We start from the raw sequence: 27,649 nt of genomic DNA on the forward strand, positions 1-27,649 counted from the left end.
GCAGAAACTAACACAACATCGTGAAGCAATTCTACTCCAATAAAGATGTGAGGAAAAAAATACCATAGTTTTGCTAAGATGTTTTTATTATTTTCATACATGAGTCATCACCATCATCATTATTATTGACTTATGACAGTTCAGAGAGGGGCTGGAGAGCCGTGATGGGCAGAAGCCCCTCCAACACCAAAAAGCCAGGCCCACCCACTCCTACCAGCAGCGGAGGGATGGAGGGAGGAGGAGGGAGGAGCCTGGGGGAGGGACTGGTCTGGCTGCCCTGCCTTTCCCACCTGCTGGTCACCAGGAGCTGAGGCCCCTGGGCAGAGCCGCCTCCTCTCGCCATGGACGCAGCCATCCTGGAAAAGAGCAGCAAGAAGGGGCCATATGTGCTCCTTCCCGCCTCCCGGGGGCTATTTCAGGCTCCCCTCACTCGCCTCTCCTCCCAGCTCCTCAGGCCTGCTCTTGTGTGTGTGTGTGTGTGTGTGTGTGTGTGTGTGTGTGTGTGTGTCTCTGTCTGTCTGTCTGTGTGTGTCTGTGTGTGTTTCTCTCTCTCTCTGTATCTTTCCGTTTCTCTTTTTCTCTCCTGGTTTCAGTCTCTGTGTTTATCCCTGTGTCTCTCCATCATCTGTATGTGTATCCCTGTGTCTGTGACTCTCTCTGCATCCCTGTGTCTCTCTCTCTATCTGTGTGTCTCTCTGCCTCGCTCCCCCACTCCCGCTCTCGCCCCCCCGTATGTGTCCCCTTTCTCTGTCTCTGTCACCCTCTTTCATTACCTCCCTTCCTGGCTCCTCTGTCTGATCTCAGCCTTTCCCTGGGTCCCTCCCATATGCTGGGTGTATCTGCCATCTCTGACCCACTCCCTGGGACACTGGGACACAGGACCAGGCCCCCACAGCCACTGCCCCTCCCCCAGGCTCCAGCTCAGCTCCCGGAAGGCGGAGCTAGGACACCGCCGCTGGTGTCCACCAGCAGGAAGGGGGCAGCCCCTGAGAGAGGAGCCTGCAGCCAAGTTGTCCAAAAGCCACTAGGAGGCAGCCTCAGTGTGGGGAGGTTGGGGCCAGGCCACCTCTCACACCTTGCCAATGCCAGCACCCAGCTAGAATCTAATGACAGAGGCCAGTGCCACCGTATTCATTTTTTGACAGTGATTCTGGCTTCCCATTTAGAGTAGATTTAAGCAACCAGGAATCACAGGAAGGAGCTGGTCCAAGAGCTCAGGACTATCACCCCACTTGTCAGATGGGGAAACTGAGAACGTTTCCTCTGAAAACTCAGAAGAGGAAAAGCTCCTGCTTGTTCTGCTCTAAACCTCTGTCCCCACCCAGACCACATCTTCCTCAGAGTCCTGCGAGCCTGCCCAGGCTTCCACTCCAACTGTGCTGAGGGCCTCTCCTCACCTCTGACCAGCACCTGGAAAGTCCTGGAGCCCCGGGCTCCACCCTCTGGAACAGGCCTGTGGGGCCGTGGGGCACTCCCCACTGGCCAGGAAGGCCTCTGTGCTCGGCTGGCCGATCCTGCCTGCCACCTTCTACCCCCTACACACACACACACACACACACACACACACACACACACACACACAACCTGGCCCTCCTGGCAGCCCTCAATGCTTAATTTTGCTTTAAGCATGTCCAAGATAACGTGCACATCCCATGGAAGACCCGCGTCCTGGGACATTGAGACCCTGGGTATCAGCTCTCCCACCCAAAGGGATTCTGCCACTTCCTAAGGACCACTGCGTTCTGGTTCTGGGACACCACGGTGAGAAGTTGAACATGGTCTCTGGTCTGCTCTGAGCTGCTCACTTTAGGATGAGAGGTACAAATCGTACATGTGCACAGAAATAAAAAAAAAAACAATGTCATTTCAGTGAGTGGTAAGTGCTGTGAAGAAAAGAAACCTTGGGAGGACACCGCAGTCAGGGCTGGGGCTTGGGGAGGGTCTGCGGACGTGACAGCTGAGACAAGTTCTTCATACTTAGAGGAAGGGAACAGCAAACGCCCGGCGGTGGGAAATAAGCTCGATGTGGCTGGAAGTGGAGGGAAGCAGCAAGGCACAGCAGGGAGCAGGAGGCTGAGGGTGGCTGGCAGTCATGCTCTGTGCCACGCTCTGCGCTAGCCCTGCCTGCTGCCTCCCTCCCAGATGCAGAACGAGAGGCCTGGATGGGAACGCTGGTGCCCATGCCTGCTGTGCTCTGGAAACCCCTGGGGAAATACAGATCCCTGGACCTCACCCCAGACCCATCCAGCAGTAAGTCCGAGGGCAAGACCCTGGGAATCTGTATTTTAACAAGCTCTCTAGATGACTCTGGGGCACAGCCAACTTTGGGAAACACCAGATGAATCAGAGGTTCTCAACCTGGTGTGGTCTCCAGTGTGGGCCTCGGGAAACTGTAGGCCAAATTGTGTGTTTAGGGGGACGCATTTCTCTGGATAGAGGCCCCTGGTTTCATCCCAGCATCACAGAGCCCCAGAGCCCCACACAATTAAGAACCTCTGACTCAAGAACAGCTGCAGTGTCTTGGCTAAAAAGGAATTAGGCCAGGGATGGAGGGCATGGCCACAAACTCCTTCAGCTCCCAGATGTATCCTTGTTGTGTAAGTAGGGGGCATCTGTTATTCTTATCTGACCAGCATCTATTTCCCCTCTTACTGGGACAAGTCCCCGATTTTGACGAACCACCTACGATACAGTGATTTCTTTAATGGTCCCAATTCTTCACCCCCCCCGTATCCATGCCCTTGGCCATTATAACTCTGCGGCGCCCCCCGACAGTGACTCCAGGCTCAGCTGCGTGATTTGCTTTGGCCAATGGGATGTAAGTAAATGTGACGTAAGTAGAGGCTTGAAAAGCACCTGCACAATTTGGCTCGCTCTGGCTTTTACATCTCTGACACCATCTGAGAACATGCCCAGGCCAGCCTGTTGAAGGACAAGAGGCACGTGGCCCAGCTGCCTCCTTCACTCCAGCCAATAGCTAGCGACCAGCACACATGTGAGTTACCTAACATTTAGGCCCAACCTAAATACGGACCCACAGACTCTCGAGCTAAGTAAATGCTTACAGTTGTCTGCCCCTGAGGTTTTGCTGTTACACAGCATTGCTGAGGCAGGGGCCAACTGGCATTCCCCTCTTCCACTCTCAGGCCTCATAGCTTAGGGGGAACCCGTCCTCATCAACACCATCTACCCCTCTGGCCACACCCATCCGTTCAGTCCAAGTTGGTCCAATGAGAACCAGTTCTGGGACTTTTGTTTGGAACTTTGGGGAGGAGGATCTCTTTTTGTCCTGAAGTTACTGGAAGGACAGGAGGTAAGCTCAAAGCTTGTGGGGCTGATCACAGTGGGACGGCGCACTTGAGAATGAAGGTAATCCAGAAGAAAGCAGAGCCAAGGGCTGGAAAGAGAAATTCCCAATAACACTGTGATCCAGCCATGACACAGCCCCAGACTTTTCTTAGGAGACCTTCTATCAAGAGCGACTACAGGAGAGGAACCAAGATGGCGGAGTAGAAGGACGCGCTCTCACTCCCTCTTGTGAGAACACCAGAATCACAACTAGCTGCTGGACAAGCATCGACAGGAAGACACTGGAACTCACCAAAAAAGATACCCCACATCCAAAGACAAAGGAGAAGCCACAAAGAGACGGTAGGAGGGGCACAATCACAGTAAAATCTAATCCCATAACCGCTGGGTGGGTGACTCACAGACTGGAGAACACTTATATCACAGAAGTCCACCCGCTGGAGCAAAGGTTCTGAGCCCCACGTCAGGCTTCCCAACCTAGGGGTCCGGCAACAGGAGGAGGAATTCCTACAGAATCAGACTTTGAAGCCTAGCGGGATTTGACTGCAGGACTTTGACAGGACTGGGGGAAACAGAGACTCCACGCTTGAAGGGCACACACAAAGTAGTGTGCGCATCGGGACCCAGGGGAAGGAGCAGTGACCCCGGGGGAGACTGAACCAGACCTATCTGCTAGTGTTGGAGGGTCTCCTGCAGAGGCAGGGGGTGGCTGTGGCTCACCGTGGGGACACGGACACTGGCAGCAGAAGTTCTGGGAAGTACGCCTGGGCAAGAGCCCTCCCAGAGTCTGTCATTAGCCCCACCAAAGAGCCCAGATAGGCTCCAGTGTTGGGTTGCCTCAGGCCAAACAACCAACAGGGAGGGACGCCAGCCCCACCCATCAGCAGTCAAGCGGATTAAAGTTTTACTGAGCTCTGCCCACCAGAGCAACACCCAGCTCTACCCACCACCAGTCCCTCCCATCAGGAAGCTTGCACAAGCCTCTTAGATAGGCTCATCCACCAGAGGGCAGACAGCAGAAGCAAGAAAAAAATACAATCCTGCAGCCCGTGGAACAAAAACCACATTCACAGAAACATAGACAAGATGAAAAGGCAGAAGGCTATGTACCAGATGAAAGAACAAGATAAAACCCCAGAAAAACAATTAAATGAAGTGGAAATGGGCAAACTTCCAGAAAAAGAATTGAGAATAATGATAGTGAAGATGATCCTGGACCTCGGAAAAAGAATGGAGGCAAATATCGAGAAGATGCAAGAAATGTTTAACAAAGACCTGGAAGAATTAAAAGAACAAACAAACAGAGATGAACAACACAATAACTGAAGTGAAAACTACACGAGAAGGAATCAATAGCAGAATAACTGAGGCAGAAGAACAGATAAGTGACCCGGAAGACAGAATGGTGGAATTCACTGCTGCGGAACAGAATAAAGAAAAAAGAATGAAAAGAAATGAAGACAGCCTAAGAGACCTCTGGGACAACATTAAACGTAACAACATTCGCATTATAGGGGTCCCCGAAGGAGAAGAGAGAGAGAAAGGACCTGAGAAAATATGTGAAGAGATTAGAGTCGAAAACTTCCCTAACATGGGAAAGGAAATAGCCACCCAATTCCAGGAAGCGCAGCGAGTCCCATACAGGATAAACCCAAGGAGAAACATGCCGAGACACATAGTAATCAAACTGGCAAAAATTAAAGAAAAACTATTGAAAGCAGCAAGGGAAAAACAACAAATAACATACAAGGGAACTCCCATAAGGTTAACAGCTGATTTCTCAGCAGAAACCCTACAAGCCAGAAGGGAGTGGCATGATATACTTAAAGTGATGAAAGGGAAGAACCTACAACCAAGATTACTCTACCCAGCAAGGATCTCATTCAGATTCGATGGAGAAATCAAAAGCTCTACAGACAAGCAAAAGCTAAGGGAATTCAGCACCACCAAACCAGCTCTACAACAAATGCTAAAGGAACTCCTCTAAGTGGGAAACACAAGAGAAGAAAAGGACCTACAAAAACAAACCCAAAACGATTAAGAAAATGGTCACAGGAACATGCATATCGATAATTACCTTAAACATGAATGGATTAAATGCTCCAACCAAAAGACACAGGCTTGCTGAATGGAAACAAAAACAAGACCCATCTATATGCAGTCTAAAGAGACCCACTTCAGACCTAGGGACACATACAGACTGAAAGTGAGGGGATGGAAAAAGATATTCCATGCCAATGGAAATCAAAAGAAAGCTGGGGCCTTCCCCAGTGGCGCAGTGGTTGAGAGTCCGCCTGCTGATGCAGGGGACGCGGGTTCGTATCCCGGTCCGGGAAGATCCCACATGCCGCGGAGCGGCTGCGCCCCTGAGCCATGGCCACTGAGCCTGCGCGTCCGGAACCTGTTGCTCCACAACGGGAGAGGCCACAACAGTGAGAGGCCCGTGTACCGCAAAAAAAAAAAAAAAAAACTATGGGATGCAGCAAAAGCAGTTCTAAGAGGGAAGTTTATACAAGCCTACCTCAAGAAACAAGAAAAATCTCAAATAAACAATCTAACCTTACACCTACAGGAACTAGAGAAAGAAGAACAAACAAAACCCAAAGTTAGAAGAAGGAAAGAAATCATAAAGATCAGAGCAGAAATAAATGAAATAGAAACAAAGAAAACAATAGCAAAGATCAATAAAACTAAAAGCTGCTTCTTTGAGAAGATAAACAAAATTGATAAACCATTAGCCAGACTCATCAAGAAAAAGAGGGAGAGGACTCAAATCAGTAAAATTACAAATGAAAAAGGAGAAGTTACAACAGACACCACAGAAATACAAAGCATCCTAAGATGCTACAAGCAACTCTATGCCAATAAAATGGACAACCTGGAAGAAATGGACAAATTCTTAGAAAAGTATAACCTTCCAAGACTGAACCAGGAAGAAATAGAAAATACGAACAGACCAATCACAAGTAATGAAATTGAAACTGTGATTAAAAATCTTCCAACAAACAGAAGTCCAGGACCAGATGGCTTCACAGGTGAATTCTATCAAACATTTAGAGAAGAGCTAACATCCATCCTTCTCAAACTCTTCCAAAAAACTGCAGAGGAAGGAACACTCCCAAACTCATTCTACGAGGCCACCATCACTCTGATACCAAAACCAGAAAAAGATACCACAAAAAAAAAGAAAATTATAGACCGATATCACTGATGAACATAGATGCAAAAGTCCTCAACAAAATACTAGCAAACAGAATCCAACAGCACATTAAAAGGATCATACACCATGATCAAGTGGGATTTATCCCAGGGATGCAAGGATTCTTCAATATACGCAAATCAATCAATGTGATACACCATATTAACAAACTGAAGAATAAAAACCATATGATCATCTCAATAGATGCAGAAAAAGCTTCTGACAAAATTCAACACCCATTTATGATAAAAACTCTCCAGAAAGTGGGCATAGAGGGAAACTACCTCAACATAATAAAGGCCATATACGACAAACCCACAGCAAACATCATTCTCAATGGTGAAAAACTGAAAGCATTTCCTCTAAGATCAGGAGCAAGACAAGGATGTCCACTCTCACCACTATTATTCAACATAGTTTTAGAAGTCCTAGCCACGGCAATCAGGGAAGAAAAACAAACAAAAGGAATACAAATTGGAAAAGAAGAAGTAAAACTGTCACTGTTTGCAGATGATATGATAGTATACATAGAGAATCCTAAAAATGCCACCAGAAAACTATTAGAGCTAATCAATGAATTTGGTAAAGTTGCAGGATACAAAGTTAATGCACAGAAATCTCTTGCATTCCTATACACTAATGATGAAAAGTCTGAAAGAGAAATTAAGGAAACACTGCCATTTACCATTGCAACAAAAAGAATAAAATACCTAGGAATAAACCTACCTAGGGAGACAAAAGACCTGTATGCAGAAAACTATAAGACACTGATGAAAGAAATTAAAGATGATACCAACAGATGGAGAGATATACCATGTTCTTGGATTGGAAGAATCAATATTGTGAAAATGACTATACTACCCAAAGCAATCTACAGATTTAATGCAATTCCTATCAAATTACCAATGGCATTTTTTACGGAACTAGAACAAAAAGTTTTAAAATTTGTATGGAGACACAAAAGACCCCAAATAGCCAAAGCAGTCTTGAGGGGAAAAAACGGAGCTGGAGGAATCAGACTCCCAGACTTCAGACTATACTACAAAGCTACAGTAATCAAGACAATATGGTACTGGCACAAAAACAGAAACATAGATCAATGGAACGAGACAGAAAGCCCAGAGATAAACCCACGCACCTGTGGTCAACTAATCTATGACAAAGGAGGCAAGGATATATAATGGAGAAAAGACAGTCTCTTCAATAAGTGGTGCTGGGAAAACTGGACAGCTACATGTAAAAGAATGAAATTAGAACACTCCCTAACACCAAACACAAAAATAAACTCAAAATGGGTTTGAGACCTAAATGTAAGACCGGACACTATAAAACTTTCAGAGGAAAACATAGGAAGAACACTCTTTGACATAAATTGCAGCAAGATCTTTTTTGATCCACCTCCTAGAGTAATGGAAATAAAAACAAAAGTAAACAAATGGGACCTAATGAAACTTCAAAGCTTTTGCACAGCAAAGGAAACCATAAACAAGACGAAAGGACAACCCTCAGAATGGGAGAAAGTATTTGCAAATGAATCAACGGACAAAGGATTAATCTCCAAAATATATAAACAGCTCATGCAGCTCAATATTAAAGAAACAAACAACCCAATCCAAAAATGGGCAGAAGACCTAAATAGACATTTCTCCAAAGAAGACATACAGATGGCCAAGAAGCACATGAAAAGCTGCTCAACATCACTAATTATTAGAGAAATGCAAATCAAAACTACAGTGAGGTATCACCTCACACCAGTTAGAATGGGCATCATCAGAAAATCTACAAACAACAAATGCTGGAGAGGGTGTGGAGAAAAGGGAACCCTCTTGCACTGTTGGTGGGAATGTAAATTGATACAGCCACTATGGAGAACAGTATGGAGGTTCCTTAAAAAACTAAAAACAGAATTACCATATGACCCAACAATCCCACTACTGGGCATATACCCAAAGAAAACCATAAATCAAAAAGACACATGCACCCCAATGTTCACTGCAGCACTATTTACAATAGCCAGGTCATGGAAGCAACCTAAATGCCCATCGACAGACGAATGGATAAAGAAGATGTGGTACATAATGGAATATTACTCAGCTATAAAAAGGAACGAAATTGGGTCATTTGTTGAGACATGGATGGATCTAGAGACCATCATACAGAGTGAAGTAAGTCAGAAAGAGAAAAACAAACATCGTATATTAACGCATGTATGTGGAACCTAGAAAAATGGTACAGATGAACCGGTTTGCAGAGCAGAAGTTGAGACACAGATGTAGAGAACAAACGTATGGACACCAAGGGGGGAAAGTCGCAGGGGGGTGGGGATGGTGGTGTGATGAATTGGGTGATTGGGATTGACATGTATACACTGATGTGTATAAAATTGATGACTAATAAGAAACTGCTGTATTAAAAAATTTTTTAAAGTTTTTTAAAAAGAGCAACCATAAATTGTTTGTTTGTTTTCCTAAGCCCATTTCAGGTGAGTTTCCCTCACTTTCAGGGAGTCCTGGTGTCCTGCCTAACAGGGTCGACTCCTTTGGGGATGTCTGCCCAAGCCCCTACCTATTCCCCTGGCTTCCCCTTCCCTCTATCCACAGGATGGAGCTGTGTAATCCTACATCTCCACTCCCAGAACAGAGCAGACTGGACCAGCCATCATGGCCACCAGCACCACACTGTCCAATCAGACTGTCTCTCAAGACCATGAACCAATAACCATGGAAACAAGGAGCTGGGACTCCAATCACATGAACAACAGAGCTCTGGCTTAGAAGTTGCAAACTGGCAGGACAGGGTCTGCTCACCCCTCATAAGTGTTGGCTTTGGGCCTGCAGAGCGGGCTTCTTACTTTTAATTGAATTCATTGCCAAATTTCAACCATCAAGAAGTTTGGTATATATGTCAAAACAAAATTTGAGAAATTACACTTGAAATATTTTCAATTTTTCAAAAAATTTAAATAAAAGCAAGCTAATATACCTCAACAACTTAGCTAAATTTAAAAAAATGTAACATCTACAATTTTTAATATAAGTAAGTTTCTGTTCATCTATTTCCATGATTTAATAAAACTATATTATTTCAATTGCTCTTATAATAACCATTCATCTACAAATGTATTATTTTATTAATAAATATCCATCTCCTGTTAATGTTTTCCTAACAGAGAAAGAATAAAACAAATAAAAGTGGCAGGTATCAATTCTTACTAAAAAAACAAAAGAGGTCTGGTATAAAAACCTGGAGTGTTGACGAAATGGACAACTTGGCACCACACGGTCTCCCCTCCCCCAATGATAATGGTCACCTGGAGCTGAACAGTAGCTGCCGCTTTAGGCCAGGCAGACGCTCCCGGTTCCCCACAGTCCCCCCCACTCCCTGTATGTTCACTCTCTTTGGTTTCCAATCTGGTCCCTGTAGGATTTTAGTTGGTGGCTCTAGATCTGAAGGAGGACTCGTCAACTCTGGCCTCCAGGAGCCCAGGAGGTCCCGGCTCTGACCTCCGAGGCCTTTGCCTGGATTCTGTAGGCAGCAGCATCACCCTTCTTAAAAACTCCCCGGGTTTCCCTGGTGGCGCAGTGGTTGAGAGTCCGCCTGCCGATGCAGGGGACACGGGTTCGTGCCCCGGTCCGGGAAGATCCCACATGCCGCGGAGCGGCTGGGCCCGTGAGCCATGGCCGCTGAGTCTGCGCGTCCGGAGCCTGTGCTCCGCGACGGGAGAGGCCACAACAGTGAGAGGCCCACGTACCACAAAAAAAAAAACCAAAAAAAGAAACCTCCCCTTTATCCTTAAGTGGGCCTGAGTCTGCTTCTATCACTTGGGACCAGAAGAGCTTAACCACCACGGATGGTCCCACAGGCAGCACAGAGGCCCGAGGTCACAGCATCCCTGCAAGATGGTTCTGAGTCTGGTACCCCAGGATTTAAACAGGGAGGATGACCACAGTGAACCCCCTCAGCCCTTCACAGCAGCCCACTAAATACCTCTTCTTGGGAGCAGAACAGGGGAGGGAAGAGGGAAGAAGGAATATCTGACAAGTCCATGGGAATGATGGGCACAGAGCTTGGGGCCTCTCACTGCACACACAAGTCCTGAGAAGGTCCTAGAATCCCAAATGCTTTCAACACGTATTCACCAAACCCTTACTCAAAGCCAGCTCGTCTAGTTTCTGGGATATGGCATTACGTGAAATGGACCAAGTCCTGCCACCATGGAGCTAGCATCCGTGCAGGGCAGAGACATCATAAAGAAGACAAGTGAAAACCAGAAATAGAGTCACAGATATAGAAAACAAACTTATGGTTACCAAGGGGGAAAGGGGGGCAGGGATAAATTGGGAGATTGGGATTGACATATACACACTACTATATATAAAATAGAAAACTAATAAGGACCTACAGTTTAGCACAGGAAACTATACTCAGTACTCTGCAATGGCCTATATGGGAATAGAATCTAAAAAAGAGTGGATATGTGTATGTATAATTGATTCACTTTGCTGTAGAGCAGAAACTAGCACAACATTGTAAATCAACTATACTCCAATAAAAATTTAAAAAATTTTTTTTAATGAAAGGAAGAAGATAAATGAGTGTGGTATGTAGTGGGTAAGACGATAATGAGAGTGCTGGGGGAATAAGGAGGGAGGGAGAAGTGCCTGGGGGTGGTGAGGTCACTGATATACATCGTGTGGTCTGGGAAGGTCTCACTGAGAAGAGAACCTTTGAGCAGAGACCTGCCTGAGAAGGGAGGGAGCCTGGCAGACAACAGGGAGAAGAGTTCCCACACAGAAGGAACAGCAAGTGCAAAGGTCCTGAGGCAGGAGGTCTTGGCCTGTTCAAGGACCAGCAAGGAGGCTGGTATGGCTGGAGCAGAGCAGTTGTGGGGAGAGATGGTCAGAGAGGCAATAGGGGCAAATTTCAAAGGGCCCGCAGGCTTTGGAGGATGTCTGGCTGTAACTGAGCGAGATGAGATGCACAGGAGGGCCCTGAGCAGTGGAGGGAAGTGACCTGACTCGGATTTAACAGGATTCCTCTGGCTGCTGGGTGGAGAACAGATGGTGGGGGGGCCAAGGGCAGGAGCAGGGAGCCCAGGGAGGGGCTACTGCCCTAGTCCAGCGGAGAGGCACCAGGGGCCCGGCCAGGGCAGAGCTGGTGGAACGTGATCAGGCAGGGGCTGGATTCTGACTGAAGAGCTGGCAGGACTCACCTAGGGATGAGACGTGGGATGTGAGAGCAAGAGGCACCAAGGAGGACCCCAAGGCTTGGGTCCTGAGTGCCTGGACGGCGGCAAAGTTACCTCAGTAGTGAGGACGGGTGGGCGATGGACTCCCAGAAGGGGCAGCTGCCACTCCCACAGGAACCTGGGCCCAGAGCTGATGGATCTGCCAGGTTTTTGAGAAAAGCCATAAATCCAGATGTTTCTGTGAAGTGTCTCAATTTTCAAATATTGGCAACTTATTCAAAGATGCTGAAGACCCTGCAGGGCCAAACAAACGGATGGACAGTTTGGATCTGACCCGATGGCCGTGGGTCTGCAGCCTCTGACACGAGGTCAGGTCACCGAAAGCTCTGTTATTGAGTGATTGCTGTGTACCAGCCAAGCATCCACGTTATCTTGCTTTAACTCCAAGGACACTATCATGAGGCAGATCGTCCTCTTGTCCCAGCCAAGGAAACAGAGGCCCAGAGAGGGCAAGCCCCTGCCAGAGGTCACACAGCAGGTGAGTGGTGGCATGGTGGCTGGAGCCTGAACTGTCTGACCACAAGGCCTGTGGTCCTGGGGTGCTCTGCCGCCTCCATCAACCAGACAAAAAATAAAACCAAACCCTCATTTTACACATAAGGAAAGAAAAGGCCACAGAGAGGGAGTGTGACTTGTTTAAAGTCATTCAACAAGTTGGCACTGGAGGCTGGACTTGAACCCAGGGTTCATGACACCTGGTGCAGCGTCCTTCTCAATGAGGCCTCTTGGAGGTGCCTGGGGAGGCTGCGTGAACTGGGTCGGGGGGACGGGGTGCAGCACAGCACCGCAGGCAAGAGCCAGGCTCTGGAGCCTTCTGCATATCACAACTCTGCCACTTGGAAGCTGTGTGACCTTGAACAAGTCACTTCACCTCTCTGTGCCTCGGTTTCCTCATCGGGTGTAACCATGGCACCTACCTCATATGGCTGTTATGGGAACAAAAGGAAGTAACACTTTTGGGGGCTCAAGCCATGCCCTTCAAAGTCCAACTCTTCATGTATCAGCTGCTCCTGGCCTGTCTAATATTACACCAACGTATTCCCAAGCGCCGCAAGTCCCCAGGTTGGGGACATCACACGCGTCCTCATACTTGTGAAAATGTAGCAGCATGATATAAGGGACGGACAGAAGAGCTGGGGTTTTCTGTAGAAATGAAGGGGAAACAAGAAAGGCAGGGGGGTGGCAGGGGCCTTCTCCTGAGGGGCTATGGGCCCGCCCCACACTCATGCGTGTGTGTGTGCATGTGTGTGTGCGTGTGTGTGTAATGAGGGGTAGATGTAACAGAAGCCTCAGTGGAAGGGGAGGGGTCCCCGGCCAGGCCCCCTGCTTCCCTGCAGCATAAGAAGACACTAAGAGCCTGGCAGAGAACCGGACACAAAGGACAACAGACATAACAACCAACATCTATCCCACAAATGTTGACTGAACACCTACCGCTGCCAGTGTCCTGAGCACTGGGGAGCCAGCCGTGAAACAACACAAACTCAACCTCCACCTTCACGGAGCTGGTGGACCACACACAAAACAAACGAGGAACACTGAGGAAAACGGTGGCAAATGCTAGCAGAAAAATCAAGCAGCAAAAGCATGGGGAGATCAATATTGAATGGGGTGCTAGGAAAGAGCTGACTTCAAGAAGTTTCCAGAAACAGTCTTGTGGCCAACTGGGGGAAGAGCATTCCAGGCAGAGGGAAAGGCAGTGCAAAGGCACTGAGGTGGAGTGTGCCTGGTGTCAGGAGCCAGTGTGGCAGAAGCCAGTGACCAGGCGGGAGAAGGAAAGGACCCCAGAGAGGCAGAGAGGCCATGTAGCCAGGGAGGGGCTGAGGGCCACCTTCACACAGGGCCTCAAGCTTTGGGGAGGATGTGGCTTTGACTCTAAGTGGGGGGGAGGGGCAGTTGTCAGAGGGGGGCTGTGCAAAGGAGACAGGATCTGATGAGTACTCAGATGCAGGGTGGCCAGGGGACTGGCAGGGGTGGGGGCAATGGTGGCAGCGGGGAGGCTGCTGCCGAAGTCCACAGGAGAGACGTGGGTGGCTCGGACAGGCGGCAGCCCAGAGGTGACCAGGGGCACTCACACACCCAACGGGTGCCCGGCACTTCCCTGCACTATTTCACTGAATCCTTGCACCATGAGCAGCTGCTAGTTGCTCTGATCTCCCTAACCCCATTCTCCAGGGCAGCAAACTGAGGCCCTCGCCCAAACCACACTGCTAAAAAGAGGCAGCGCGTGGCATCCATCCTTCACAAGAGAGAGTGGGCACTGTCCCACCCATGACAGGGGAGAGAGTGGGTCTAGAGTCGGGACACCAAACGTCCAGCTCCTCCTCTCCCTTCTCTCTGGCCGCCCCTATCCCACTTCCCTCCAGCCACGCTCACAAGCCCTCCTAGACCCTGCCACCCCATCAGTCCTCCGGAGCCACCCACTTCCTGAGGTTCAAACACACACGCCCTGAGACTGAAGTCCAGCATCACCTGTGCTCCCCGTCAGCACAGCCACCTGCCTGCCAGCCCCACCTGCCCGCCTCCAGACCTTCACTCGTGACCCCTCCAGGCCTTTCTCTGCTGCCCCTCCAACCCCAATGCCTGCGTCTGCACCCACCCGAGCCTTGCGAGCATCTAATCCAGAAGAGAGATCCAATTTGCGTGAAGGGCTTGGGGTAATTCTGTGTCGAGGCCACACTTCTCTTTCTGTTTGTTGAAGGAGGCTGATGCTCCTTCTTGGAGGAAGGAGAAAAGCTTCCTTTGTGCCGGGTCTGGGGAAATTGTGTCTGTTTAGGACAGGCTGCAGTTTTCTTTATGAACGCCGTAGATTTTTCGTGTGGGAAAAGGGTTTATTAGATTTCCCTGTGGCTGCCCAGAATGGGGAGAGGTTTTTCTGAGCACAGAAAGAAATTACCAAACAGGCGTTTGAGAGGAAGGAACATTTAGCAGCTGCTTCTCACGGAGAGGTTAGTATTTCGTGGTTGGTGTTTCCATTGGAGTGAACATAAAATGCAGAGAAAGGAAGAAAGCCTTCCCTGTAGTTTCATGGGCATGAGGAAAGGAAGTTGGTCCTTGACGTTCTGGCGGGGAGGACAGGATTTTGTTCGGGGGGGAGGGCTGTTGGGGTGTTGTTTTTTTTTTTTTCTCTTCAAGTAGAAAATAAATTTTAAAATGGTCGCAGAACCCAGAAGAAAGGTTGTCATAGCAACAAAAGTTTGAGGCCAGGTACCTCCTGACACCCTTTCAGTACCGTGACCGTGGAGGGGCAGGATTTGGGCACTGTAGGATCAGCGGGGGAAGCCATCCAAAGCTTGGCTCAGACCTTCCAAATTTCTCACCAGCACTGACAGGCTGATAACTATTTTCCAAGCTCCCAGGGAGGAAAATTGTGATTTTCTGGGAGGGGCGATCTCTAGCCAACAGTGATCAAGAGGAAAGAGAAAACTGTGGGTTTGGTTTATTTACCCAACAAACTAACCATCAATGTTTTTACTAACCAAGGACTGGGGGTGAGGGTCTTATGCTGAGCCCCCCCAGATCACGCCTTTCTCTGACCCCCAACTGTACCATTCTCTTCCCTGATCACTTCATTTTGATTCCTTTGTGCCCCATGAAGACAATTCAGGCCCCCTCATCAGCTGTGAGGCCAGACGAAAACCTCTCTTAGCTTCAAATTCCTCATCTGAAAAATGGGCACCATAGAAGTGCCTGCCACGAGGGTGTTGGCAAAAAATGGGCACCATAGAAGTGCCTGCCACAAGGGTGTTGGCAAGGATTCAACAAGATCCGGCCGGTGAGAAGTTTTAACAATGTCTGGTGCACATGAAGGGCTCAATAAACGTGAGCCAGCATTGTTTTTAATTAACAATTTTTTTAATGCTTAGCTTTAAACATCCTGTATCAAGCCTTGGAGGAGCTACACGGACAAGCTACAGGGAAATAACTGCAAGAGTTGGGGGGCGTGACCTTCAGGAAGAAGCTAGGAGAGACCTCAAACAATTGAGAGGCTCAGCTGGCCAGTGAGGGCCCAGACACTCCATGGGGCAGAGACAGGACAACTCCGCTGCAGGACACAGCACTGGATTTAAGTGTGTACATAAAGGAAAGGGCAGGGAGTCTGCGTTTTTACACGAAGGAGAAACTTGGTGAGAGGCGGAGGTGAGGTGGGGGGACCCCACCCCAAAGCGTGCAGATATTTCCCAGGACGAGGCATTCCGAGGCCTCCATGGGAGAGGATTGGGCTGAGCGGAAAGCAGGGAATTTTAGCCAAGATGTCCTTTAAGGTTAATTATTATTAAATCATTAAATGATTATTATTATTACATCCCAGAGTAAAAATTCAAGTCCTGAGTGCACACCAGAAGTGAGTCTGATGGGGTGAAACTGGTAAGGGGTGGGACCCTATTCGGAGTGTCTTTGGCAAACAGCCGGCATCAAGCAGGTGGTCCCAGGAAAGTTCAGTGGGGCACCCCTACAGGCAAGACAGAGCAGGCAGCACCCCGGGAAACCTCTGGTTCATGGTCCCGAAGCCTCATCCAACATTTATCCTGCAAATAGGTATTGAAGACCTTCTATGCACTAGACGGTACCCAGAAACTGGGCATGGCAATGAACAAGACGTCTGGGGCCCTGCCCTCATGGAGTGACATCCTATGGGTAAGGGGGACAAGAAGCTGGTGACCAAAGGCATGCCCCCAGAAAACTTCAGGTGTGCCAAGTGTGATGGGGGAGATAAAAATGGTGATGAGCTACGAAGATGGGGAGACCCTGCCTCCAAAGGGGGAGAGGGGGGTCTTCTCTCCAAGGGGACCCGGCCTGGGAAGGCGGGTCAGGAAGTCCCACTGGAGCTGAGGAGGAGCCAGCCAGGGAAGATGCGGGGAAGGGCATTCCAGGCAGAGGCAGCAGCCTCCCCGGGTTTATTTCACACCTTCCTCTCTCTGTCCTTTAAACCAGTCAGGCCAACGCCGTATTCGGGGCAAACCAGCGGTTGTGGCCCACTCCTGTCTACATGAGACTACACACATAGCCCACACTGACATCGAAGAGCTAGGCAGGCACACGGGGAGTTTTAACCTTGGGCAAAGAGGTCAATTCCACTCAAGAGGGTCCCCAGACTTGGCCTCGGAGCAACATCGTCTGGGAGGTACCGGGTGGTGTGGACCAGCATCCCCAGCATGTGGTACAACCACCGCCAGGCAGCTTTCCCCTGAGCCCTGCCCTAGCCTCAATGCCTGCCTCGGGGACACTTACTCCGGCCCTGGCTGCCTCCGGCGGCAGGTCCAGAAAAGGGTGCGAGGCCGAGGGAACAGTTTGATCTGCCTTCTGAAGAGTCCCCCCCACCCCGCGCCCCAATTCTGATCCGAGCCTCGCCGAGCTGTCCCGCTTTCCCGCCGCATATTCTCCCGGGCAGGAGCCGGGACGCGAAGGGCTCCCTGCCGGGAACCCACCAGACTGCCCCCACTCCTCATTCCCGTGCTGCCCTAACCCGGTCCGGGAGCGGTTTAGTGCGGGCTGGGGAGGGGGGTGGAAGAACGAGCCCCTCGGCTTCTGGCTCTGTGGATCTGCGGTGGAAGGGGCGGCTGACAGCACCAGTCCCTGCGCCAACACCATCGCCACCCCAGGCAGGAAGGGATGGATGGGAGTAGCCAGTGCCCCGCGAAAGGAAGAGGGGGCAGGGGCGAGCATGGAGATGAGTTCTGGCTCGGAAGGGAACGGGGTGGGTGCCGGGAGACGCGCCTCTCCAAGGCGCGGCGACGTCCCCACAGGCGCCTGGTGCTCGGAAGGGGCACGAGCTCTGCCCGAACCTTGAAACGGCGGAGCGTCCCGAACGCCATCATTCGACACCCCCGGACCTGCCCACCGCGCTCCCCGCCCCCGAACGTTCGGCAGAGCCTGCGGAGCGCGGGGCACGGCGTCCTGGCGGTGGCGCGGGCCCCGGGCCCGGACGCGAGGAGGGAGCGCGGGTTTGGGTCTGGGGCGCCGGGGCCGCGCAGCCCGGGGGAGCCGGGAGCGGAGCCCCGGGGCGCCGCCGCTCACTCACCGAGCCCGCCGAGCTCCTCCTCGCACGAGTACCAGATGCCGGTGTGGAAATTCCTGAAGAGGAATCGGTCGTCGCCTGTCTCCCAGCTGTAGAGCTCGACGCCAGGGGGGCCGTTCCCCGCGGCGGCGGCGGCGGCAGCGGCGGCGGCGGGGGCGGCGGTGCCGTTGGCCGTGGCGTTGGCGCCCGAGTTGGGGCAGTTGGTGCTCCCGCCCTGGCCGCAGACCGGCTTGGGCACCCGCTGCGTGCCCTGGCACCAGTGAGTGGTGAGGAAGGCGGTGGTGGCGAAGAGCAGCGCCAGCAGGTTCAGGGCCACGGCCAGAAGCGCTCGGCCGCGGCGGTTCGTCTTCATGCCGCCCGCGCCGCCGGGACTGCGCCGCCGGGGAGCTCCGCGCGCGAAGTTGGCAGCCGGCGCCCCGCGTCAGCGGCCGCTGCCCGCCGCGCCCCGGGGCTCGGGCGCCTGCGATGGGCGGCGGCGGACGCGGCGCTGGCCCATGCCCCCGCCCCCGGGGTGGGGGCGCGGCGCACGGGGGGCGCGGGGGGCGGGCGGTGGCGGAGCGGCTCCTGCGCGCCCGGAGCCCGGAGCGCGAGTGCACCTCGGCGAGGAGCCGCTGGCGCCTGGCAGCGGCCACGGCGCAGGGACGCGCGCCCCTCCGTGGGGAGACACCTGCAGGCGGCCGGCGACACTGTTCTGGTTCCCGCCCTCACTGGGAGAGGGGGCGCCCCACGCCGGGCGCTGGCGGGGGCCCGGCAGAGAAGGGCGCCCCCTAAAGAGACCCGCACCCGAGTGGAGAGTCTGAGAAGCAAAGAGAGTGCCAGAGAAGGCGCTCTCAGAGAAGGAGGCTTCCCACCGGGAACGTGAAGCAACAAAACCAGCCAGGAGCGGTCATCTCACACAGGAACCAGAGAAGTCCCGCCCTCTGGAGAGAAGGGCAGAGCCTGCTGGGGCTCCCCACGACGAACATGGACCCGCAGCACCCTCCCCTGGAGGCCCGGTAGGGAGCCCCAAGAAGGAGCCCCAAAGAGTCTGAGCTGCAGAGTTGAGTTTTTTGGGCTTCCCACACCCAAGAAGCAGCAGGACCCACTGAAAAGGATGCCTCATTACTGATCCTGGAGTTGCAGGACCTGTCAGGAGGGGTACCTCACCAGAAATGCGGGGTTGTAGAGTCTAAAGGGCTTGTGCTTCCCCTGGGGGTCTCCCAGGGAGATTTGGGCTGTGTGAACCAACAGGAGAGGCTCCCCTGGCAGGATGAAGCTGCAGTCACCCGGGCTCCTTATTATGGCATGGTACGGCACGAAGGGTGGCAAAGAGGTGTGCCACACAGGATGCCAAGTGTCGGATATGACGAATGGGACTTCCCCATGCAGGCATCCCCACCCACCTGAGATCCTTAGCAGTATGACCCAAGGAGATACCACACCAGACACAAAGTTGTTGCAGTTATCAGGCAGGGGTGCCCTACAGAGGCTGCCAACCCAGAATCTCCAAGGTGGGGGGTGGGAACAGAAAGGTCAAGAATACTGACTTTGGGGTCAGGCGACCCTGGGGCTTCACCAGCTGTGGGCTTTGAACAAGTTATTGTACTAAACCTTTCTGAGTCTCAGTTCCATATCTATAAAAGGGAGGAGGAATATTGGGCTGTCGGAATGAGATCACACCTGCAAAAAGCACTTGGCACATAGTAGGTGCTCAATAAACGCTGGCCATCATTATTATTATTAACATCTGAACCAAGATCAGAGGATTAAATTCACACAGACCTTTTCAGGATCTCCTGTGCAAGGTGGGATTGCCCAACTATGAACGCTCCATCCCCACCTCTGCTCTAAAATAACCATGACCCCTGAAGCCCCGTCACACTGCAAAGCACAGGGTGCCCGGATGCCCAGGATGTGCAACAGTTAATTGCATGTTGATTACAAGAGCTCATCTGAATTCTGCCCAAGCTGAGAACTGCTCCAACAGCCCCCTGCTCGTGGAGTGGCAGGGCTTGCAGAATTCAAGGTTAACGGATTGCCTTACTCTAGTGGGTGAGCCTGTGCTCCCTAGCAGCTGCGGCTACTTTGCCTGGGGGTAGGTGAGAATAATTGTAGGCAACGTTCCTGGCAGGAACCCATATGAAGGATGGCCAAGGGTCTCCAGACTTGTTCATTAGATCCCTTTTCCGGCCCTAGGCAAGGCGTTCCCAGCTATTTTGAGGAGGACCTCCATTCAGTATTGAGGGTATTGGTTGAGAGGGAAAATACATCATGGCCAAACAGCTGAAAAGAATTCAGTGACACTTTTAAACGGCCGAGCAGTATTCATCAGAGGAGTATCTGTACACATTTGAAAACCAGTCCCTCAGATGTTGGCTCGAGACGGTGGTTCACGTGCGTGTGTGTAGCACTCAGGGACCTACAGGCTGGGAACCCTGTCCTGGGCATTCAAAGCCGGGAGAGCCCAAGTGACATATGTCTCAGGGACCACACTCTCTTAAGAAGTACCCAGAGGAAGCACAGAGCGGTTTGAAATTTCCATCTAAGACAGTCTTCCACTCTCTGAGTGCCCATTGGATGCTGAGCACCAGAGAGAAAAGAGCATGTACAGCATTAATAAGTACGTTGTAGAGTCGGCAGGTGTTAAGAGCCAAGGAGAACAATAAAGCAGGGAGGAGGATAGGAGTGAGGGTAGCAGATTGTGATGTTAAATCAGGACTTCAAGATCTCACTGGGAAGTTGACATTGGAGCAAAGGCTTGAAGGAGGGCGGGAGCAAGCCATGGAGATATCCCAGGAAAGGAGGTTCCAGGAAGAGGGAGCAGCCAGTGCAAAGGCCCTGAGGCAGGGGATAACTGAGAAAGCAGTGTGGCTGGAGATGAGTGAGCAGGGAGAGTAGAGAGGTGATGGGGGGAGGGGACAGGTCATCGTGTGTGGAGTCAGTTACAAGGACTCCAGCATTTATTCTGAGTTGGGTGGGAGCCTGGGGAGGTTCTGAGTAGAGGAGAGACATATCTGACTTGGAGTATAACAGGACCACTCTAGATGCTGAATTAAGAAGGGGGAAACAGAGACCAGCAGGGGGCTAGTGAGTGAATCCGTGCAAGTAATGCCAGCGGCTCAGACCAGGGTGGTTGCAACGAGGTTCTGCATCTGTGTCAATCTTCAAAAGCAGATCCAGCAGGATCTGAGGTGGGATGTGTAAGACGCCTGTGAGGTGTTTGGCAGGAGCTCCTGCAAGGACAGAGCTTCCCTGTGCTGAGCCCGAGCAGGTGGGGGCGGGGCGCGGGGAAGCTCCAAAGTTCTGACTGATGTTGCCCTGGACCTTGTACTCGAAGTGAGGATAAGGACGAGGGGGTGGAGATTGTGCCACCAGAGGGCGCCACTGCATGTGTCTGCACACCCTTCCGGAACCGAATCCAAACTCGAGCAAGCCCCTTGGATAGGATACGTATTTTTATCCTCAAATAATGTTACAGTTGCCTTGGGTGTGGACAGGTGTTAAAGAAAAATTATCCATGACACTTGTTAAGACGGTAAGGCAGCCTTTATTCAGGGACCACTGCAAAAGGAGTTTTGCCACAGGAGAGAGATTGGGCTGAACTCTGAACACAGCGACAAGAGGGGATTTATCGCCAAGGAGCAGGGGGGCGGTCGGTGGGCAGAGGAAACCTCAGGGCTGGGGGGATTCTGGCTAAAGCGACTTGACAGGATTCCTGCTGAAGGCGGCCCAGCAGGGTAAGCTGTCTGGAGTGGGGAATGAGGAACTTGATTGGGTTTCAAGGATGAGGGATTCTTGCTAAACTGAACCAGTAGGATTCTTGCTAAAACTGGAGTAAGCCGGCCAAGGACAGAGCCTAAGGTCAGGGCCTAGTTGAGAAAAGGGCTCAGAGGAGCCCGACTAAGGTTTGGTCAAGGAGGGTCTTTGCCTGGGGTGGGGCTGAGGTGGGGAGGGAGCTTGTTTAGGAGGCCAGAAATGTGGGCCCAAGCCCCTGTCCCCTCCTCTTCAGACACTGTCAAAGGCCAAGGCCTCCTGTCTCCCAAGACTCCCGACCAGGGATTGAACCCCGGCCACGGCAGTGAAAGCACCGAGTCCTAACCACTGGACCAGGGAATGCCGCCAATGCCTCTGTTTAACCTGCTCAAGTACTGCCCTCTGCCGGCCCCAGGACAAAGTCTAGATGCCCCAGTTTGCCTTTCCAGTTCCTGTACGGCTGGCCCTGCCCACATCTCAGCCCCTCCCATGCCGCCGGCACCGAGACACTTTGCGCTTCCTGATAACCGTGGGCTGGGACAGTCCCGCAGGCCTCGCCCACCTCCCTCCCTCCCCCTCCCTCTGCCTGGATGCCCTGGCTGTGCTGATCCTGTGCGTCCTTCAAAGTGCTGGTCACACATCGCTCCACGCACGGCAGAGCCTTCCTTGGCTCTGTCCATCTCCGTCTGGCCCTTCGTCACCCCTCCTGTGCTGTGATGTCTGTGTTCATGCTCGTCTCCCCCACGGGCCTGGGGGTCCCGCAAGGTCACCTCCACCCGCAGCCTGCAGGCCAAGTCTGGCCCATGAGCATGTTTTGTTTGGCCTGGTTGGAATTGGCCTCCACAGGGTGCTAAATTTTCATGAGTTGCCAACATTCAATAATCATGATTTCCCATAAAAACCTAGACTTTCAGCTTCTCTGGCAAGATCAAGTTACCTGCCGACACCGGGCCTGCATTTTTGCCTGGCAACCATTGCCAAAGTTCCCCGTAAAGCGGATCACGAGGGACCACAGTCCCACTGGGCCTTTCCATCGTTAGGGACACCTGTGGGGAGCCCCTGGGGGCATTCAAATTTGAGAACCTGGAATCAAGGCCCCAAACATTTTTGATAACACCACGTAGCACGTCTGTGGTGCTAAAAGTCAGGGTGATGGTTAGTCTCGAGGTGGCATAGTGACTGAAAGGGGCCCCTGGGGGTGGGGCTTCTGGGGGCTGGTCACACAGGTGTGTGCGCTTCAGGAAAACTCATTGAGCCATACAGTTGCGAACTGTGCCCTTTTTTATATTCAACAAAATTTACCAGAAAAACTGTTGCTGTTAATAATCCAATTCATACTTTTCAGGAGCCATGAATATGCTTTGAAGGGACATGACCCAAATGCATCTCACTTTCTACTTGGAGTGAGCTGCTGCAAACACTCTCACCAGCTTCTGGACCTCCTAAGTCACCTCCTGTTTTCTTTTTCTTTTTTTAAAAAATTTATTTATTTGTTTTTATTTTTGGCTGTGTTGGGTCTTCGTTGCTGCACGCGGGCTTTCTGTAGTTGCGGCGAGCGGGGGCTACTCTTCGTAGCAGTACACGGGCTTCTCATTGTGGTGGCTTCTCTTGTTGCGGAGCGTGGGCTCTAGGCACGCGGGCTTCAGTGGTTGTGGCACGTGGGCTCAGTAGTTGTGGCTCACGGGCTCTAGAGCACAGGCTCAGTGGTTGTGGCACATGGGCTTAGTTGCTCTGCAGCATGTGGGATCTTACCAGACCAGGGCTCGAACCCGTGTGCCCTGCATTAGCAGGCTGATTCTTAACCACTGCGCCATCAGGGAATCCCAGTCACCTCCTCTTTTCTAAGCCTTCAAAATAAAGCTTGGGAAACCAGAGCATCTCCGGCCTCCAGGCCCTCCCTATTATAGCAAGGGATTAGCCAATTTCCAATTACTGGTGAGGTTTTTTAAACATTAACTCCCAAGGTATCTAAGCCTAATACACACTTTACTCCCTGGTTCAGATGCCTCTCCAGGGCTTCAGTGAAAGCCGGCCTCGCGACGCTGGTGTGTTTGTGAGGCTGCCTGCTGCTTGGGGCCAGTGTTCCCAGGGGAGGAAGGGACCCTGGAGCTCTGTGCAATCAAAGAAGTCCCAGAGTGTGGGGTCTCCAGGGGAGGAAGGAGCCCACTTCATTAGCAAGTGATCAACTGGAGTTTTCTTTGAAACTGTCTTAACTCTTCCAACAACTATTCAAGAAGAATTTAACAGGCCCTGGCTCTGTGCTAGGCTTTCAACGAACAAGACCAACCAGGTCCATACCTTCATGGGGCTATGTTCTAGAAGAGGAGACAGCAATGAGCAAGGAAACCGCTCATACATTCAATAATTGCAGATGGTAAAACAGGATGGAAGCGACAGCAACCAGGGGCCTCACTGAGGAGGGACGGTTGAGCTGGGATGTGTTAGCAGATGTCCCGGATCGAGGGTGGAAGGTCTGAATTTGAATCCTGGCTCTGCCACATCTGGGCCACCCCTACCTCTCAGAGCCTCAGCTTTCTCATCTGTAAGTGGGGAGGAGGAGGGGGCATCAACACATGCTGAGCGTCCTCACCACAGGGGGAGACTTCCATCCCCTGTCACTCTCAACCCTCACAAGACTAGTTGCCTCCATTTGACAGATGAGGAAACTGAGGCATGGAGAGAGAAGACGCTTGGAGTGCAGGGGGTTGGGGAGAGCTCCTATCCCACGGCCTTGAACATCAACCCAGGAGCTAAGGTCTTACCCCATCAGTGATGAGGATCCAGTGATGACTGTGGAACCTAGAGCATGACACGCCCACGGCTGTGTTTCTGGAAGGTTGCACAGGGGGCTGGCAGGGTGGGTGGCTGGGAGGTAAGGAGTCCTGGAGGTGTGTCAGGAGGCTCATGCTGTGGTCCACACCTGCTCTGGTGATGAGACGGAAGCCTGGGCTTTTTATCTGGCCGTATTCACAGAGAACAAACAGGCTAGGGCACACATGCACCGCCGGACGTCTGCTCAAAAATGTGCTCAGAGGGCTTCCCTGGTGGCGCAGTGGTTGAGAGTCCGCCTGTCGATGCAGGGGACGCGGGTTCGTGCCCCGATCCGGGAAGATCCCACATGCCGCGGAGCGGCTGGGCCCGTGAGCCATGGCCACTGAGCCTGCGCGTCCGGAGCCTGTGCTCCGCAACGGGAGAGGCTGCAACAGTGAGAGGCCCGCGTAACGAAAAAAAAAAAAAAGTGCTCAGAAACCACAGCCATAGGGTGACCAACAAATCAACCTCAGCTCCGACATCCGGGGCAGGACGGAAGTGAGCCAGTCCTGGAGAGAAGTGGGAGGAGGACAGGAGGGCCTCACACTGGTCCCCACCATCAGCAGTGATGTCCTCTGGATGACAGGCCAGGGAAGATCTCAGGGGGATGGAGCGTGAATGAATGACGAGAAAGAGTGTGGGAACATTTATTTAGGACCGAGGGCACGTCGGGCACTTTGGCCAAAGGGATGTAACTGAACCCTTATGGAATTCTTAATCTCAGCTGGAGAAACTGAGGCTCAAGAAGTAGCAGGGCAGGGGCCGGAGTCCAGGGCCTGGCTGGCTGTCATCTTCAGGTTAATCAAGGGTCCAGGTGAAAGCCCCATAGCCCACTGACTCCCCTCCTTGTTTCCAGCACTCAGTGGGATTTTTCTCAGTCCTCAGGGGCTGTAGCTGGTTTGTTTTACTCCAGTCTTGAGAGGGGACAGTGAGGAAGGCTGGGGAGAAAACAGACATTCTAAGGTATCTCCTGAAGCCAGCCCTTCTTGGGCTGTCTTTGAGTCCGTTTTTCCCCCAAGCTGTTTTTTGCTTCCCTCTTCTGCCCCCTAGAGGCTGAGAATGGGGCAGCAGGCTCTGCTTCCCTGGACCCCGAAGAAAGCCCCCTCTCTCCCCATCCACCCTCCACCAAGAAGCTAAAATTGCCTCCACAGCGACCTGAGGGACACCTGGGACTCTATTAGGTGATTGAGAGCAGAGGTCTCCAAGTGGGCATAAAAGTTTATAAATTACAAATATATTACCAGCAGTATAAAGCATATATAAAAACTAAAAGAATTTAAAGGAGGACATAAAGATTAAATAAACACGGCTTTTAAATGTTTTTATTTTATTTAGTAACAGTGTAATAGACCTTTTGGCCTTCCTTTAAACATTCTTTATAACATATTTTTACAGCTAGCAATGCAACTGCATACGCTTTCTTCAATTTTTTGAAAAACATGGGTTAACACTCCGTGCTGTCGTGATTCAGGAGTCTGGTTCTGTGTAGAGTTACTTCCATACTTGATTTGGCTGTTAGAGCTGAAAAGAGCGCTTTCATTTGGATTTATACAAATATGTCTAAATCCAAATGAAAGAAGCACCTCATGGGCTGTGCTTCCTTTTTTTTTTTTTTTTTTTTTTTTTTGTGTTACGCGGGCCTCTCACTGTTGCAGCCTCTCCCGTTGTGGAGCACAGGCTCTGGACGTGGCTCATGGGCCCAGCCACTCCGCGGCATGTGGGATCTTCCCAGACCGGGACACGAACCCATATCCCCTGCATCGGCAGGCGGACTCTCAACCACTGCGCCACCAGGGAAGCCCTGGGCTGTGCTTTCTAAACACCAATATTCATATTTTAGTCCCATTCTCAAAATAGGGAACAGTTTTTGGTGAAATCTGGCTCACCTACATTCATCTTTCTAGATATCCATCACTAAGTCCGGCAAACAAATCGGAAGACAAATGGATTCAAAACCCCCTGAAAGTTTTCTTTTTGGAAGCTTTTTGAAATTGGTTGGAATCTTCCGTTTTCAAGTTCTTGAAGTGTGCGGGCTTGGAGAGTTTCTAAGGGAAACATACTTTCCTTGCTTTTTGGCAATACAAGCTCATAACAATGGAAACATTTCCAAACATCTGCTTTCAAAATGCTCTTTCCAAAGATGTAAAAATGCAGTTACATTCTCTCCCATTGTTTAAAAGTTACCTTCCTCTTAGAAGAACAGATTAGGTGCTTTGTTTTCAGGGGGGCAAATAGTCGACAGTCACGTATCACCCCAGAAGAGGTCAGCGAATGTGGGCGCTTGTCTTTAAATACATGAGCCTCATCTCCAGACTCAGCAGCTGTTTGAAGTCATACTCAGGGTCCCTCCCCATCTCGTAACAAAGTATCACTGAAGAGTCTTCTATGCAAAGGTCTTGTTCTTAGTAGTAATAATATAAATCATAAATACGGTGATTGATAGAGAATAGGGACTCTGTGTCAGGCACTTTGTAAGCGGGCTCAGACGGATTAACTTACTATATCCACGAACAGCCCTGTGAGGCAGGTCCGATTCTAGACCTTTTTGACAGATGGAGAAACTATGGCACGGACGTGGCAAAACCATGAGAAGCCAACTGGACAGCATGTTTAGGACATCGTTGTTGTGACTGTGACAGATGATACTGGCAAAGGGGAGACTGTTGATGGGGCCAGTGTGAGAACATGGGGACCCTCAGACTTGGGAACCAGAGCTTCCCCCACCACCCAGGAGACACCATAAGCTTCTAGCGGATTTGAGTCCAGGCCTGTGGTTTCGGCACAGCCTCAAGGGACACCCACACTCTGATGGGAGGCGAAGGACACAGAACTCACTGAAAATGGGTGAATCTTTTTTTTTTTTTTTTTTTTTTTTCCGAACACGCAGGCTCAGCGGCCATGGCTCACGGGCCCAGCCGCTCTGCGGCATGTGGGATCTTCCCGGACCGGGGCACGAACCTGTGTCCCCTGCATTGGCAGGCGGACTCTCAACCACTGCGCCACCAGGGAAGCCCCAAAATGGGTGAATCTTGCCTGTGCTCGCACTGCCTTATCTTCCTCAGGTTTCTGATCGAGACATATATTCTGGAGCCTCTTACCTTTACCACACAATCTGTTAAACAGTAGAGATGCTCACACACACACACACACACACACACACACACACACACACACACACACATACACAACTGCCTGACACTCCTTTTACTGGTTTAGTCTCCCAAGTAAAGCAAAGAGAAAGACGATTTATTGAACATAAGTGCCATATGGTGTACCCAGACCTTTATACGCATGACCTCATTTTTTCCTTGCAATAGCCCTATGAGTCAGG

At 51.2% G+C, this 27,649-nt stretch overlaps 1 protein-coding gene across 1 annotated transcript in view; it reads right to left on the reverse strand.

Moving 5' to 3' along the window:
* Positions 1–18,255, reverse strand: part of GSG1L (GSG1 like) — a 219,212-nt gene extending 200,957 nt beyond the window's left edge. Inside the window, exon 1 of the mRNA XM_032605578.1 lies at positions 17,779–18,255. Coding sequence (XP_032461469.1) covers positions 17,779–18,127 — 349 coding nt within the window. The 5' untranslated portion in view covers positions 18,128–18,255. The remainder of the gene's footprint in view (positions 1–17,778) is intronic.
* Positions 18,256–27,649: the final 9,394 nt, after the last annotated feature.

This window comes from Phocoena sinus, chromosome 15, assembly GCF_008692025.1.
Source record: "Phocoena sinus isolate mPhoSin1 chromosome 15, mPhoSin1.pri, whole genome shotgun sequence".
In the NCBI taxonomy this organism is placed as follows: Eukaryota; Metazoa; Chordata; class Mammalia; order Artiodactyla; family Phocoenidae; genus Phocoena; species Phocoena sinus.